A 16,841-nucleotide genomic window follows, 5' to 3' on the forward strand; every position below is an offset into this window, starting at 1 on the left:
AATAAACAAACAATATTAAGTCTAAACTCAACTAATCCTTAGGGAATGCTACTAAAAAAATCTGGAAATTCATTAGGGGGTACAGACTACTTTAAAATTATTAAGCTTTACTGAAGTAACCTACAAATTGAATTATATAGAAAAGAATTTTTCAAATCAGAAATATGGCTTACGAATAAAACCACCACAGATTTTGAAATCATATAAACACTGGTCAAAGGAGGACAATAATCAGGAGTTTTCCTAAAAACAATGCTTAATATGTAGGAACATTATATCCTACATTAAAAGGCACAATTACTTGTTTTCAAGCAATGCTTGCAGCTAGGGAATGACTTTATGGAAGGTTTCCTCAAAGTAGCAAATGAGGTAAGAACATACTGCCTTAGGGTTCTAACAGAAACAGCAGAGGAAAACTAAAAGCAAAGGAAGAAAGCATGATAAGGAGAGTAAATCCCTTCCCGTGTCATTAAAAGGTATGTCATCAACAAAAAGTATTAATTGAAAACAACGTCAGACAAAATTTCACTTGGTTTCTTTCCTTCTAGAAAGGTTAGGATTTGATCTGCTTAGTCAACCAAATTAAAAAACTCAGCTAGGAAATAAGGTTTAATAATTGTTAATTAGTGTAGACTTAAGAGTTTGCTAAGTACAACCAAAAAACAAAACAAAAAGCTCAATTAAAAAATGGGTAAAAAACCTGAATAAATATTTTTCCAAAGAAGACATACAAATGGCTAATAAATACATAAAAAGGTATTCAATATCACTGGTCATTATGCAAATGCAAATCAAAACCACAGTGAGATACTATCTCACATCCATTAGAATGGCTATCATTAAAAATAAAACAAAACAAAAACAAAAACCAGAAAATAACAAGTAATGGGTAGGATGCAAAGAAAGTGGAATACCTATGCATTACTGGTGGGAATGTAAAATGGTGCAGCAGCTACGGAAAACAGTACGCTGCATCCTCAAAAAATTAAAAATAGAACAACCATATGATCCAGCAATTCCATTTCTGGGTATATACTCAAAAAAAATGCAAGTAGTGACTCCAACAGATATTTGAACACCCACGATCACAGCAGCATTATTCACAATTGCCAAAAGTTGGAAGAAACCCAAGTGTCCACTGACAGGTGAACAGATAAACAAAACGAGTTGTATATATACAATGGGATATTATTCAGCCTTAAGAAGGAAGGAAATTCTGGCATATGCTCCAACACGGATGGACACTGAAGACACTATGCTCAGTGAAATACGCCATCACAAATGAACAAATATTGTATGATTTCTCAGATATAAGGTTCCCAGAGTTAGTCAAATTCATAGAGACAGAAAGTAGAATGGTGAGTGCCAGGGGCTAGTAGGAGGGGAAAATGTTGAGTTAGTATTTAGTGGGTACAGAGTTATAGTTGAGCAAGATGACTCTAGAGATGGATGATGGTGATGGTTGTACAACAATGCAAATGTACTTAATGCCACAGAATTGTACTTAAAAATAATAAATTTTATGTTATGTATATTTTACCACAATAAGAAAATTGTTTGCCAAGTATCTTTGCATTCTTAAATTAGTAAAAGATACTATATTTTGATGATCTGAAAATTTTTTATTTAAATTTTTTTTTTTGAGAAGATCAGCCTTGAGCTAACTACTGCCAATCCTCCTCTTTTTGCTGAGGAAGACTGGTCCTGAGCTAACATCCATGCCCATCTTCCTCTGCTTTATATGTGGGACGCCTACCACAGCACGGCTTGCCAAGCGGTGCCCTGTCAGCACCCAAGATCCGAACTGGCAAATCGTGGGCCACCAAAGCGGAATGTGTGCACTTAACCACTGTGCCACCGGGATGGCCCTTATTTAAATTTTTTAATGTTTAATATACAAGAGCAAAGTACTCAATGGTTTCTTGCTACTGCTGCTCTTTTTTTTTGTGAGGAAGATTGGCCGTGAGCTAACATCTGTTGCAACTCTTCCTCTTTTTCTGCTTGAGGAAGATTAGCCAAGAGCTAACATCTGTGCCAATCTTTCTCTATTTTGCATGTGGGTTGCTGCCTCAGCATGGCTGGCCAATGGTGTAGGTCTGCACCCAGAATCTGAACCTGTGAACCCGGGCCGCCAAAGCAGAACGTGCCGAACTCAATCACTACACCATGGGGCCAGCCCACCATTGCTTCTTTTTTTTCATTAAATAAAAGAAAAATCAATCTCCCTTTACAGGAATGCTTCCAATTTTTCAAGTTGAGAGAATTCCAATTTATATAGTTGGGAAGAGGAATGGAAGAAGAGAGAAGAAATTACAAAACAAAGTAAAACAAAACACACAAAAAAAACCTTGTTTAGGTGTTTCTTCCTCCTTTTTATTCTCCTCATCCTCCAAGCTGGGACTTTCCCGGGAAGAGCTGTCCTGTTGGCTAGAATTTTTCAATAGGACAGGATCGATTTGTGCTTTCAGGAGGGCAAGAGTCTCAGCCAACTCGTTTCGATTTCTAAACAAGGGAAAAAATAAGACAGCATAAAAATCTTTCTTCTGTTCTAAGAGCTTTCAGAATAACACCTATTAGAAATTAAAATTAAAAAAACACATTACAACATCCAAAACACTGGTACAGCTAACCCTAATTAATCTTGAATTTTAAAATTAAGTATTAGGAATGAATACATATTAAAATACACTATTCTCCAAAGAGGTATCTTAGACTATTCCCTCTATTAATTAGAATGGCAATGCAAATGTCTTTGGCTGAAAAGAAAGGTAAGAACACAAACAAAAATCAAAGTTTGAGAATATTTTAAAGTACTATGCAACCTCTAAGGAGTATAAAATCAATGTAAAATTTGCTTGAAGAAGCATTTTTTTAACCAAATAATTCAAGTTCTTGATTCATCTGGATATAAGAATGCTTTTCCACTTACAGAGAGAATAACATTTGATATTGTTATAAAATTATGATGCAGATCTTTCTGAGTAATTATGGCAAAAAGTCAGTTCTAATAACACAGTTCAAACACCAAAGAATTTAGGTTACTAATGCTGTTTCATCAATTATAATTTACAACTGCAGGAAGGGAATTCAATTTGAATTAAAAATTCAAGAAAATCCCCAATAAATAAGATTCTACTCTATAAATTCTCTATTTTTACTAACAAAACCAGTGTTATGGTCAATTTAAATGCCACTTAAAAGTAAGAAAATTCACTTGGATATCTGTCCTGCTCAGATAAGCTGTGTGAAATGGTGACGATACACAGGAAACTCTGGACTGTGAGTTGGGAAAGTTAGTTCTAGACCCGCCACTACGTTAACTGATCAGCACCATGATCTTCCCGTGTTCTCAAAGCACGGTGCACGCACTTCTACTTCTATGTAGTTAGTATTAAGCTGAAATCACTTGCTTTCTATCTGTTATGCCACATACGCTCTCTATCCTCCTTTCCCTTTCCACCTCCATCCCAGCTAAACTCTATTGCTTGAGAGCAGGGACACTGCCTTATGAAGCGGGCTCTAAAAAAAATATGTAACGAGGGGCCGACCCCGTGGCCGAGCGGTTAAGTTCGCACACTCCGCTTCAGCAGCCCAGGGTTTCCCTGGTTCGGATCCTGGGCACCGACATGGCACCACTCATCAAACCATGCTGAGGCGGCGTCCCACATGCCACAACTGGAAGGACCCACAACTTAAAACAGACAACTATGTCACCGGGGGTCTTTGGGGAGAAAAAGGAAAAATAAAAATCTTTAAAAAAAATTGTTTAAAAAAAATATATATAATGAATAAATAGAATCCTTGTCCCTAAACTAGATGGTTACATGGCCCTGGACAGGTCATATATCTTCGTCTATAAAAGATCGGATTCTTTGAGTATCATTAAATTGCCCTCCTAAGGAAAGTAATAAAATCGCCACTGATGGACATCTTTCAGAAATTAAAATGACAATAGTTTTATCTTTGTGTATGGGAACGAATACACAGGTTTATATATATTATAAATATCATATGAGAACACATAATAAAATGAACAATTTAGAATTTATTTATTTAATAATAGAAGGTTAGATTAGATGCTCTTTCAAGATCCTGTCTGGTACTGCCTCCACTTTACAAAAAGGAAAATTAAAACTCACAGATGTTAAATAAATTTTTGGCAAAGTTCCTATCTCCTAACTTCATAACACCAACCTGCTTCTAACCTAAGGCTCTATCTACTTAACGTTATTACTTCTCATATTTCATGAAGAATTTCATATGTAATAAGTGCTTTAACGTATTGTTATCTTTGAAGTCATGCTGGGAACTGAAGAATATATTGAAGCTTTTCACTATACCTATTTTAAAAAAACTTCCAACCATTAGAAGAGAGCCAATAGTGCTCAATTATTGTCAATAGTGTCAATTATTTCTACTACTCTAAGCAACCAAGGAGTTTGGCAGAAAAATTTATTAAAGAACTCTCTAGAAGGCTTTTAACCTGACTACTGTGTTAAAACACAAGCCTAATGTAGTTATTATATAAAGAGAGAAAACTATCCATCTTTGGATTTCTATTTTGATCTAACAATTAGATTTAGTATTCTAAATAATTTTTTCAGATCCTACTTTTGAACTAGTCGGAGGGAATTTTTATAAACATACATATATTCAAATTATATCCAAATTTCTTACCACTATCTACAGGACCTTTTAGAGTAGACTATGACTCTAACAACAATTCAGTTGCTTTGCCCTCCCTCCCTCCACTGCTTTCAAAATTTTCCCTAAAACATTTCCTCATTCAGGCGTATTTCTCCAAAATATCCTGCTGTCTTAGGATGTCAGGTGTTTGCACTTCTGTTTTCTTAACCTGGAATGTGTTCCCCACAGCTAAGTCCAATTACTCTTTCAAAGACAAGCACAGAATGGATAAACAATGTGGTATATCCATAAAGGCAATATTATGAACCATAAAAAGAAGTGAAATACTGATTCTTACTACATAGATGAACCTTGAAAACATTATGCTATCTGAAAGAAGCTAGACACAAGGGCCACATATTGTATGATTCTATGTATATGAAATGTCTTGAAGAGGCAAATTAAAGAAACAGAAAGTAGACTGATGGCTGACGTGGGCTAGGCAAAGGGAGAAGTGTGAATAACTACTAATGTACAGGGTACAGGCTTTCTTCATGGGGTGCAGAAAATGTCCTGGAGTCAGACAGTGGCGATGATTACACAACTTTGTGAATATACTAAAAACCACTTAACTGTATTAAAATAAAGTGATGATGGCTTGGACAAGAATGTGGCTATGAAGGGGATGAGGGATGATCAAACACACTGGATACATTTTGCACAGACAGCTGATTGGATTTGCTGACGGACTGGACATGAAGTGACAGAAAAAGAAAAGTCAAGGATGTGCCTCCAAGGTTTTGGATCCAAGTAACTGAAAGGATGTGGCTGCTCAACTGAGACAGGACAAACACGTTGAGGTGGGAAAGGTTACAAGCTCAGTTTTGGGCAGATCGACTGATTTTGACTTAACATATCTTAAAAGATTACAAACTCTTGTATTTTCCTTTCTGTACCCAAAGTTAATCTAGACTTTGGTGAAATGGAGCATATCATCCTAATTTATTATTGCGGAATATGCTTCTTCCTAGTCTAGGGGTTGTTCAGAATTTGAGATAGTGACTAAACCTTTCAGAAGCACTTGAGCTGATAGTCCAATTCAATAAAAAACAACAAAAATGGGGCTGGCCCTGTGGCTCAGTGGTTGAGTTCACGCGCTCCACTTTGGCAGCCCAAGGTTTCACTGGTTCGCATCCTGGGCATGGACATGGCACCGCTCATCAGCCATGCTGAAGCAGCACCCCACATAGCACAACCAGAGGCACTCACAACTAGAATATACAACTATGTACTGGGGGCTTCGGGGAGAAGGAGAAAAAAAAAACAAAACAGACAAAACAAAAACAAAGCCAAGCACAGGCATCATCTAATGCCAAGTATAGGTTAGGTACCTGGTTGGTCAATGAAAACTGTACACACTATTCAGAATTCAGTTTTGTTTTGTTTGGCGAGGAAAATTGGCCCTGAGCTAACATCTGTGTCAGTCTTCCTCTATTCTCTATGTGGGATGCCACCACAGTGTGGCTTAATAAGCATTGTGTAGGACTGCACCTGGGGTCCAAACCTGTGAAACCCCAGGCTGCCAAAGTGGAGCACACAACCTTAACCACTATGCAACTGGGCTGACTCCAGAATTCAGTTTTTAGAAAGTGATTGTCAAACCATTACCAATTCTTAAAATATTTTAATTGAGGTATAATTTATATATTTTGAAATAAAAAGAAGATCTTAAGTGTTCAGTTTATCAGTTTTGACAAATGCATACATCTGTGTAATCCACATCTCTAACAAGATAAAGAACATTACCATCACCACAGAAAATTCCCTCCTGCCCTATCCTACTCAATTCCTCTCCTCCACCCAAAGCCAGAAAGAATCAGAACTTGGATGATTGTAACTAGAGATCAGTTTAGTTAACTCCAGAACGTCTTAACAAATGGAATCAAATGATAGGTACTTTCTGGCTTCTTTCACATTATGCTTTTGAGACAAATTCATACAGTTGCATGCATCATAGTCATTTCTTTTTACTCCTTAGTAGTAATCCATGTATGAGGACTATTATGAATAAAGATGCTATGAACATTACTATACAAGGCTTTTTGTAAACATGTGTTTTCCTTTCTCTAAGATAAACATCTAGGAGTGAAATCGCTGGGTTATGGGATAACAGTTTGTTTAACATTTGAAGAAACTGCCAAACTGTCTTCCAAAGTGGTTATACCATCTTACATTCCCACCAGCAAGGTGTAAAAGTTCCAGTGGGTCTACATTCTTGCTAACACGTGGTGATGTAAGTCATTTCATTTTATTCATTCTAGTGGAAGTAAAGTGGTATCTCATTATGGTGTAAATCGGGAATTCTCTGAGGAACAATGATGTCAAACACTTTTTCATGTGAATATTGGCTGTATGAATATACTCTTTATAAAGTAACTATTTAACAGTCTGCATAAGACTTTATCCTCCTTAGCCAACTTGGTATAAAAGCACTTTCAGGAGGCCCTCTCTGATCTTGAAGAATAAGCTAACAGAGTTTGGTCTAAGATTTGCAAAAATTTTCTCATCATTAATAACCAAATACTATCACTTTGTGGGGTTCATATTTTTTGCTTATCTTTTTCATTCCTCAAGAAATTCTCTAGACATATCCCCTAGTGTAAATTAATAGCATTTATAACATGTTATTTGATCAGATGTAAGAAACATTTTTCTGTACTTTCATCCTCTTTCATTGAGGCCTAAAGTAGAGACAAAATAATGGTGACAAATACTATCCCTCCACAGCAATTCTGTTTTGAACATTAATTGGAAGAAGTGGGACACTGACTACAGCTTATGTATTTTTGTTTTTGAAATCTATTATAACTCTTGGTTAAACCATAAAAACATGCCACTTTTGTAGCTTAAAATGTTCAAATGTTGGCAATTTCATGTGGTTCAGTGAAACTGAACCACTTTTACTCTTTTCTAAGTAACTTACTAAATCCTGTTGTTTAAACTTAAAATATAATTCTTTATCTATCAGTCAACTACCATATATCCATGTCATATATACTTATATTATGAATTTTACAACAAATGGAAATTGCTACTTAGAAGTTTGAAGACTATGATGATGTTATGGTATTAATTTTTTTTTTAAGATTTTTTTTTTAGACCAGTTTTAGGTTCACAGCAAAACTGAGAGCAAGGTACAGAGATTTCTGAAATACTTCCTACCACTGAACAGGCACAGCTTCCCTCATTAACAACATCCCCACTGAAGAGGTATATTTGTTGAAATCTTGAACCTACTCTGACACATAATTACCACCCAGAGTCCATATACATTAGAGTTCAGTCTTGGTGTTGTACATTCTATGGATTTGGACAAATACATACTGGCTTGTATCCCTCATTATGGTATTACACAGAGTAGTTTCACTGCCCTAAAAATCCTCTGTACTTCACTGATTCATCCCTCCCTCCCCTCTAAACCCTGATAACCCCTAATCTTTTTACTATCTCCACAGTTCTGCCTTTTTCAGAATGTCATATAATTGAAATCATAGAGTTCATTTCAGATTGTCTTCTTTCATTTATTAATATGATTTAAGCTTCCTTCATGTCTTTTCATGGTTTGACAGCTCACTTCTTTTTAGTGCTGAATAATATACCATTGTCTGGATGCACCACAGTTCATCCATTTATCTACTGAAGGATATCTTGATTGCTTCCAAGTTTTGGCAAGTATGAATAAAGCTGCCATAAACATCCTTGTGCAAGTTTGTGTGGAGATAGTCTTCAAATCCTCTGGGCAAATACCAAAGAGTATGACTGCTGGATCATATGGTAATGATTAACTAACTGTAAGAAACCACCAAACTGTCTTCCAAAGTGGCTGTGCCATTTTGCACTCCCACCAGCAATGAATGAGAGTTCCTATTGCTCCAGAATTTTGTGGTGTCAGTGTTCTAGATTTTGGCCATTCTAATAGGTGTGTAGCAGTATTTTAAGGTAGTTTTAATTTACATTTCCCTGATGACATACGATGTGGAGAATTTTTTCATGCGCTCATTTGCCATCTCTATATCTTCTTTGGCAAGGTGTCTGTTAAGGTCTTTAAGCCATTTCTTAATCAGGTTGGTTGTTTTCTTATTGTTTTGTTGTAGTTGTTGTTGTTGTTGAGGAAGACTGGCCCTGAGCTAACTTCACTTTATATGCGGGATGCCTGCCATAGCATGGCTTGATAAGTGGTGCATAGGTCCATGTCCAGGATCTGAACCTGCAAACCTCAGGCTGCTGAAGCAGAGTATGCAAACTTCACCACTACACCACCGAGTTGGCCCCTCTTACTGTTAAATTTTAAGAGTTTTTTGTATATTTTGGATAATAGTCCTTTATCAGATATGTCTTTTGTAAATATTTTCTCCCAGTCTGCAGCTTAGCTTTTCATTATATTGACAGCATCTTTCACAGAGCAGAAATTTTTAAATTTAATTAAGCCAAGCTTATCAATTCTTTCTTTCATGGATTGTGCCTTTGCTGTTGTATCAAAAATTATCACCAAAACAAGGTCATCTAGATTTTCTTCTGTGTTACCTTCTTGGAGTTTTATAGTTTTGCATTTTACATGTAGGTCAGTGATCCATTTTGAGTTAATTTTTCTAAAGTTGTAAGGTCTGTGACTAGATTCAATTTTTTGCATGTGGATGTCCAGTTGTTCCAGCACCATTTGTAAAGACTATCTTTTTCCCCACCATATTGCCTTTGCTGCTTTGTCAAAGATCAGTTGACCATATTTATGTAGGTCTACTTCAGGGCTCCCTATTCTAGTCCATCAATCTATTTGTCTATTCTTTCGCCAACATACCACTTTCTTAATTACTGTAGCTTTACAGTATGTTGTGAAGTCAGGTAGTGTCAGTCCTCCAACTTTGTTCTTCTCCTTCAATGCAGTGTTGGCTATTCTGGTTCTTTTGCCTCCATGTATAAATTTTGGAATCAGTTGGTCAATAGACAGAAAATAATTTGCTGGGATTTTGATTGGGATTGCACTGAATCTATAGATTAAGCTGAGAAGAAATGACATGTTGACAATATTAAGTGTTCCTATCCATGAACGTGGAATCTCTCTCCACTTAGTTCCTCTTTGATTTCTTTCATCAGAGTTTTGTGGTTTTCCTCATATAGATTTACTCATATTTTGTTAATTTATATCTATGTATTTCAATTTTGAAGGAGCTAATGTAAATGGTATTGTGTTTTAATTTCAGATTCCAACACACATGTTCATTGATGGCATATAGGAAAGAAACTGACATCTGTGTATTAAACCTTGCATCCTGCAACCCTGCTATAATCACTTATTAGTTTCAGGAGGTTTTTTTGTTGAGCCATTCTTTCAGATTCTCTACATAGACAATCATGTCATTTGTAAACAAGGACAGCTGTATTTCTTCCTTCCCAATCTGTATATCTCTTATTTCCTTTTCCTGTCTTATTGCATGGGCTAGGACTTCTGGGAATGTTAATGTGATAATCAGGTGTTTAGAATTTGGCTTTAATTACCTGACATCTGGGTCAATAGACCCAATGGTTTCTTATAGGTACCAAATATACATATTTGGGAAAAGTTGCCTGGCATATTTGCAGATAGGAATACATATATTCAGAGATATTCTTCAAAAAGGTTAAAAATAACCTGGCATCAGTTCTCTAAAGAAATTTGTGGTTGTTAATATGAGAAAACTGTGTTCAAGCATTCTATTTAAGCATTTGCTTCTGAACAAGTGCCACATACACCATTTTATGTTTATCATAAAGAGATTTTCATACACGAAAAGAAGATTTAAAAAAATGAAAGGCAGAAGCACAGGAAATAAAACCTGGAAGAATGGTCAAGGATGAGAACAGGTGAAAGCAACATCAATGGAATTTCATCTTTTCCTTTCTACTGATAAATATTTCTTCTATGAAGAAACTAAGTTTCAGTCTTTGGGGTTAGAAATGTAAGAAAAGCTGGCAGTTAAACCAGCTGGGAGAAAAGCAACAAATTTTTATTGAGCATGTAGTATGGTCCTAGTATGATTTCTCATACATTCTTCACAACAACTCTACTGGTCAAGTGCTACCTTCCTCATTTTAAAGTGCAGGAAAGAGAATATAGGAGAAAGTTCAAGTCGTTAACTTGAAAATCTATGCTCTTTCTCTCACATCATACATTAGGATATAATCTACTTAAAACAGTGTACTTTAGAAATTGTTTTAAGCAGATACGACTGATCAAAATAATCACCATTATTTTCCTCTGTCACACGTTCTTCATCTACAAAGTGGGAGAGAATATCTTTTAAACAACTACACAAGATTTGTATAGGAAATAGTAGAAGTGGTGGTAAAACATCACGAATAGAACCTTATTCGATGCATGTATTCATACAGATGGTGAGTAAATTTTATTTCAGGACCACTTTATCTCCATTTAGTAAATTAACTACATGGAAAACCGTATTATAGTAAAGTTTTATAGCACATGAAAGAATCCCCCATGAGCTCATTCAATTTACGTTTATTCTTAAGGATGAAAGTTGAGCTTCCCTGATCCAAAAAAATATTCCAAATTTCTATGGATTTTCTCTCTTCAAAATCTTAATAATCACTAACAAAAATCTGCTAAAATCCAAAATGAGTGAAAACAGAAATGAGTTAAAGTCAAATGAGTTTTTCATAAACCAGTGGTTATATATCCATTATCTCTCCCTACTTTAGTTATAGATCCACTGATATTTTCAAAATTAATATAAACTGTAGGTATAAATAGAATAAATTCTAAATAATTAAGTTGTAAAGACAGAAAATTAGAGACACAAAGATTCTGAATAACAGTCTCAGTGTTACTTATTGATTAAAAAATGTATTTCACAAGTTTGCATTAAATGTTTCTGTTCAAATATATTTGTCAACATAAATAAGAAATCATGATTTTAAAAAAAAGGATTATGGTAAAAGTTACTAAAGTAGCAAGGTGAATTGGCCAAATTAAAATAATTAGGAATATATAATGTCTAATAGGAAACAATAGTTAAATAAGAACTAAACAATACGTTTCTTGTATTTTTGTCTAACAATGTATTTTTCTGTGCCTATTATCTGTACATTATTATTTGTCAGATTCTGGCTTCCTAAAATACAAGCTATATGATCTGATATGGACCACAATGCTAAATATATTTATTTATTTGACAAATAATTCACTAAGTGCCCATAATGGATATTGTGCTGGGTACTAGGCTAGGTCCTGGAAATTCCCCAACCTCAAAAAAAGAGGGACCACTCCAGCTGCAGAGATTATATTCTGGCAGAGAAGAGAACAAAGTTAAGAAACATGCAAATAAACGTGAAAAGATTCCAACAAAAGATACCTGACAATGCATTTCCATGAAGAGCCATCTTGATCATCTTGTTCTTCTATGTACATTCTGACATTGTGATCTTGATCCAACTGGTACCAGTACATGAGGCCATCTTTGTCTCGGCCAATTGGCTGGAGACGCATGGTGTCGGCATCCTCCTCATTGATAATATTCTTGAATTTGAGATTGTCATCAAACTGACACTCGCAGAGGTACTGGAAAATAGTCATAACACGGCTTAAATTATCCCAGAAATGTTTCTCCATCACAGTAAACATGCTAAGCTCAACCACAGAGCTGATTCAGGGGCAGGAGTAGAAAGAACAGGTGCAGTTTATCCACCTTCCACCATCCTCTCCCCCTTTTACACAATCTGTTTAGAATAACCAATTTTAAAAAGACAAATTTTAAGTTATTTTAATATTACATAAATTTACAGGTTTAACACAATGACAAAAATCAAGTTATATTCAAAAGCACTGAGTCTGTTTGCACTAAAGTCTCCTAAATTGTCTAATGGTATAAAATTTTCAATGATTCTTTCTCTCATAAAGCTTTTAGATGAACACTGTTCTTGAAATGGCTGCCTGTTTTGAAAGCCTGAGACATATTCAGGTTTCAAGGGAAGAAGTCTCATGGATAGCTGCCTTGGGAGAATTCTTTTAATAAGAAGATATTCACATGACTAAATTGGAAGGACTAATTTTTGTTGCACATTTTTGTATATGATTAGGGTAGAAAGTCAGATTTCTTCCCTGAGCCTCTCTGCCCAGGCAGATTATACATAAAGTTCCGATCACAGCCTCTTTGCCTTTGCCTATGTTATCTAGCCCAGAAGTCTCTCTTCTGTGAAGAGTATTTGTTTCCTTCATTACACTGGCCACCTTGCTAATAATTAGGACCAATACTCTGAAGCGGGCGGGAAGAGAAAGGGAAATTCAAACCTGAAAAAAAATAAATCTACTTTGAGAAGACCTGTTTTAATCAAGTAGGTTTGGTTACATGAGAGTTTTATTAAGTTCACAATTGCATGCCCCTAGTCATCTAGAAAACTAATTATCAAGTTACTAATTTACTAAATCAGTAAAAGATTAACCACAGTTTACAGTATTTGTTAGCAATGACTGTGAAGGCTGAAAACAATGAATAAAATTAATCTGAGGCAACTGCTTGCCCATTCTACTACCGTCCCTACAAGCAGAGATCATTAAACCTAGATATATTTGTGTACTGAAAAACAATCAAAAATAGTAATTTAAAGAATACACTCTTTTGTCAACAAAAAACAAAAAGAGAAAATCCACTAACTATCCTTTTCCACTGAGAATAAAAATTTCTACTTTCCAACTATTTTCCAATTCAACCAGGAGTCAAAAGTAATTTTTTAATTAAAACAACTGTAAAAAATAATAAATTTATTACCTTTAAGAGTGCTAGTTTGCATTCAACACTCATTTCAAGATAGCCCTTCTTCTCCATCTCCCATGCCCAGGTGCTATTAAACTCTTGGCATATCTGTCAGAGAAAGTTAATATCTTAATATATAAAAGCGATTTTTATTTACATTGGTAGTTTTGTTGTACAATTATGTTGACTATTCTTGCTAATACATACATATAATAAAGGGAAAAGTTTATACCAAACACAATCCAATTCAATTCCACCCAAAAATGCACACTACCTAAACACATCAGAAACGTTTACTATTGTCTGATGACTGAATTTAAGCTAAGCAGTGATCTCTGTAGCTCTCTCCTCTGCTCTCAAGAATTTTATACACACTTTCATGGCACATTTATGCAAATGGAAGTAATTACTTGATTCTGTCTCTCCAAATGGCCTAGAAGCTCCTTGAGGGCAAGGACAATAGTTTATCCATCTCTATGCTTAGAGTGTAAGTAGGTTCAAAAAACATGCCAGATTGTAGACATATTTTTAATTAAGCCACTCTCAAACTCAAGTCTTCCTATTTTGGGGTAAAAATTCCATCGCTTGGCATTTGAGACCTTCTATAACGTGGCATTAACTTAAATGTCTAGGCTTCTCCCTATACAAGCATTTCGGGCAAACCAGAGCCACTGTAACAGGCTAAGGAGAGAAGATTTGGATAACCCCTCTGCTCAATAATAAAAACTAATCAGGAGAAATGCCATGGTTCTGTGACCCCTGTGAGCCAGTTTCTTCAGCAATAAAAGGGGAGTAGTGATAATTCTGATCTTAAAGGTTATGAAATAGGCATGAAAAATGATATAAAGTGCCTAGCAATTTCATGTTCTTTTTTCAATCCAAGAAGCAAAGAATATAACGAAGGTCAAGGGAGAAGAACCAACACAAGGGACTAGATTTCCCTGAGCTTGGGCAATTGGCTAGACAGGCAGACAGGAGAAAAATGAGGAGGTAAACGGGACTGCTTGCAAGTGGCCCTCTTAGGAGGGCTACCCCTTTCCTATCCTGCACCAGTGTCATCTTTCTTTTATCAGTTTGTCTAATGAAATCACAGGAGATCACTGTCAGGATAGAAAAAGAAGATAGAGCAAGCAGTATGGCCAGGAACTAAATAATGGGGAAATCTTCAAAGGCACAAAGGAAGAATGAGCTTTCCATTCTCTGGAATAACCGTACTTCCTCTGAGTGATAGCACCACTTTGTAGAGAAAAAAAAACTGAGGTATGTAGAGGAAAAGGAAATTTTTGAAATATTACACAGGGAAGACCTGAAAGCGATTATATCAAAAGCTGAAAAGGTCAGGATCTGAATAGACATTTTGCCAAAGAATATATACAAATGGCCAATAAGCAAAGAAAAAGATGATCAATATCATTAGTCACTAGGGAAATGCAAATAAAAACAACAATGAAATACTACTTCATACCCATTTAGATAGCTGTAATCAAAAAGAAGGATAATAGCAAATGGTGAGAATGAGGAGAGACTGAAATGCACACAGACTGTTGATGGGAATATAAAATGGTGTAGCTGCTTTGTAAAAAACCTTGGCAATTACTCAAAATGTTAACACTGAGTTACATAAGACTAAGCAATTTCATTCCTAGGTATTTACACAAGAAAAATGAAAATATATGTCCACATAAAAACTTGTACAAATGTTCATAGTAGTATTATTTAGAATAGCCAAAAGGTGGAAACAACTCAAATATCCACCAACTAATAAATGAATAAATAATATGTGGACTATCTATACAATGGAATTTTTACAGCCATAAAAAGGAAGGAAGGAGCTGGCCCTGTGGCATAGTGGTGAAGTTCTTGTGCTGTGCTTTGCGGCCCGGGGTTTGCAGTTTCAGATCCCAGGCGTGGACCTAGTACTGCTTGTCAAGCCAGGCTGTGGCGGCATCCCACATAAAGTAGAGGAAGACTCACACAGATGTTAGCTCAGGGACAATCTTCCTCAAGCAAAACGAGGAAGATTGGCAACAGATGTGAGCTTGGAGCAAATCTTCCTCACCAAAAAAAAGAAGAATGCAGTAGTGATACATTCTATAGTAGAAACGAACATTAAAAGCATTAAGTGAAAAAAAACAGACACAACAGGTCACATATTGTATGATTCTATGTATCTGAAATGTCCACAATAGTCAAATCCATGTAGACTAAAAGTTAATTAGTAGTTGCCAGGGGGTAGAAGGAGGAATGGGGAGTGACTGCTAATAGGTAGGAGATTTCTTTGTGGAGTGATAAAAATGTTCAAGAATTAAGATAATGGTGATGGTTGCGCATCCTTATGAACATACTAAAAAACAGTGAATTGTATATTTTAAAAGGGTGATTTTATGGTATGTGAATAATATCTATTTTTAAAAGAGAGAGAGAGTCAATAATGCAGAGCACAGCTTACAACCTGAATGAAGCATTATTCTGTGCTCTGCTGTACACCACACCCCAGAAGATGAGGACGTTGGCTGGCTAACAGGCCAGACGCCGAGCGTGAGGAAGCTCCTCTGCAATATCTGACAGGGGTCGAGACTGATGGAGCCCCAAAGCTTGACCAACAACCCAGGTAACAAGGCACAGCCAAAGGCGCATGGCATCAAAGATACCAATACAACCGGACACCTACTGATTATCATTTACTGTGTGTAAAAGAGGAGAAAAGAGAGAGGTGGATACAGAGATAATTAAGATAAAGATCTCCGCCTTCACGCTGCTTAGGTTCAATTTACTGACATTCTTTATTTATAGTGGTTAGGATGCAAAACTTGTGTTGTGCTGATATTCAGAGATAAACATGTTACTCACTTTCTGTTTCTTTAAGGGCAATGTAGACATATTACCGTGGTGTTTGAGGCCCATCCCCAAAAAATAACATTAGATTTGCCTGAATAGCCATAATCTATTGTTACCACAAACTAAACACTGCAAATAAAACTTGCAAATGAAGAGTACTCTAAATGACACTTAAATAATTCTTAATTATTTAATATATAGTCCTTAAGCAGGACTATATATCTACACCAGGAGGCAGCAAACTTTTTCTGTTAAGGGCCAAACAGGAAATAATTTAGGCTTTGTAGACCATATGGTCTCTTTTTCAACTATTCAACTCTGCTGTTATAATGCAAAAGCAGCCACAGAAAATATATAAATGAGTGAGCTTGGCTGTGTTCCAATACCACTTTATTTATGGATAAGGAAATTTGAATTTCATATAATTTTTGTATGTCAACAATTCTCCCAACCATTTAAACATGTAAAAACCATTCTAAGTTTTTGAGCCATACATACACAGGCAGCAGGCCAGATCTGGTCCCTTAGCCATAGCTTACCTACAGTGCCAGAAACCAGAGTGTCTATCAAAGA

The 16,841-nt window shown here is 35.8% G+C and overlaps 1 protein-coding gene across 3 annotated transcripts in view; it reads right to left on the reverse strand.

The window, feature by feature from the left end:
* Positions 1 to 16,841, reverse strand: part of RSF1 (remodeling and spacing factor 1) — a 143,628-nt gene that overhangs the window by 55,790 nt on the left and 70,997 nt on the right. For 2 of the 3 annotated variants that reach the window (XM_046685220.1, XM_046685219.1), the window contains exons 3-5: positions 13,446 to 13,538; positions 12,033 to 12,238; positions 2,348 to 2,502 (exon numbers count right to left, since the gene is read on the reverse strand). In XM_046685220.1, coding sequence (XP_046541176.1) covers positions 2,348 to 2,502; positions 12,033 to 12,238; positions 13,446 to 13,538 — 454 coding nt within the window. Of the gene's footprint in view, positions 1 to 2,338; positions 2,503 to 12,032; positions 12,239 to 13,445; positions 13,539 to 16,841 lie in introns of those variants that run through there. The other variant, XM_046685221.1, reaches the window with a different exon arrangement.

The sequence above is a fragment of the Equus quagga genome, chromosome 14, assembly GCF_021613505.1.
Source record: "Equus quagga isolate Etosha38 chromosome 14, UCLA_HA_Equagga_1.0, whole genome shotgun sequence".
Classification (NCBI taxonomy): Eukaryota; Metazoa; Chordata; class Mammalia; order Perissodactyla; family Equidae; genus Equus; species Equus quagga.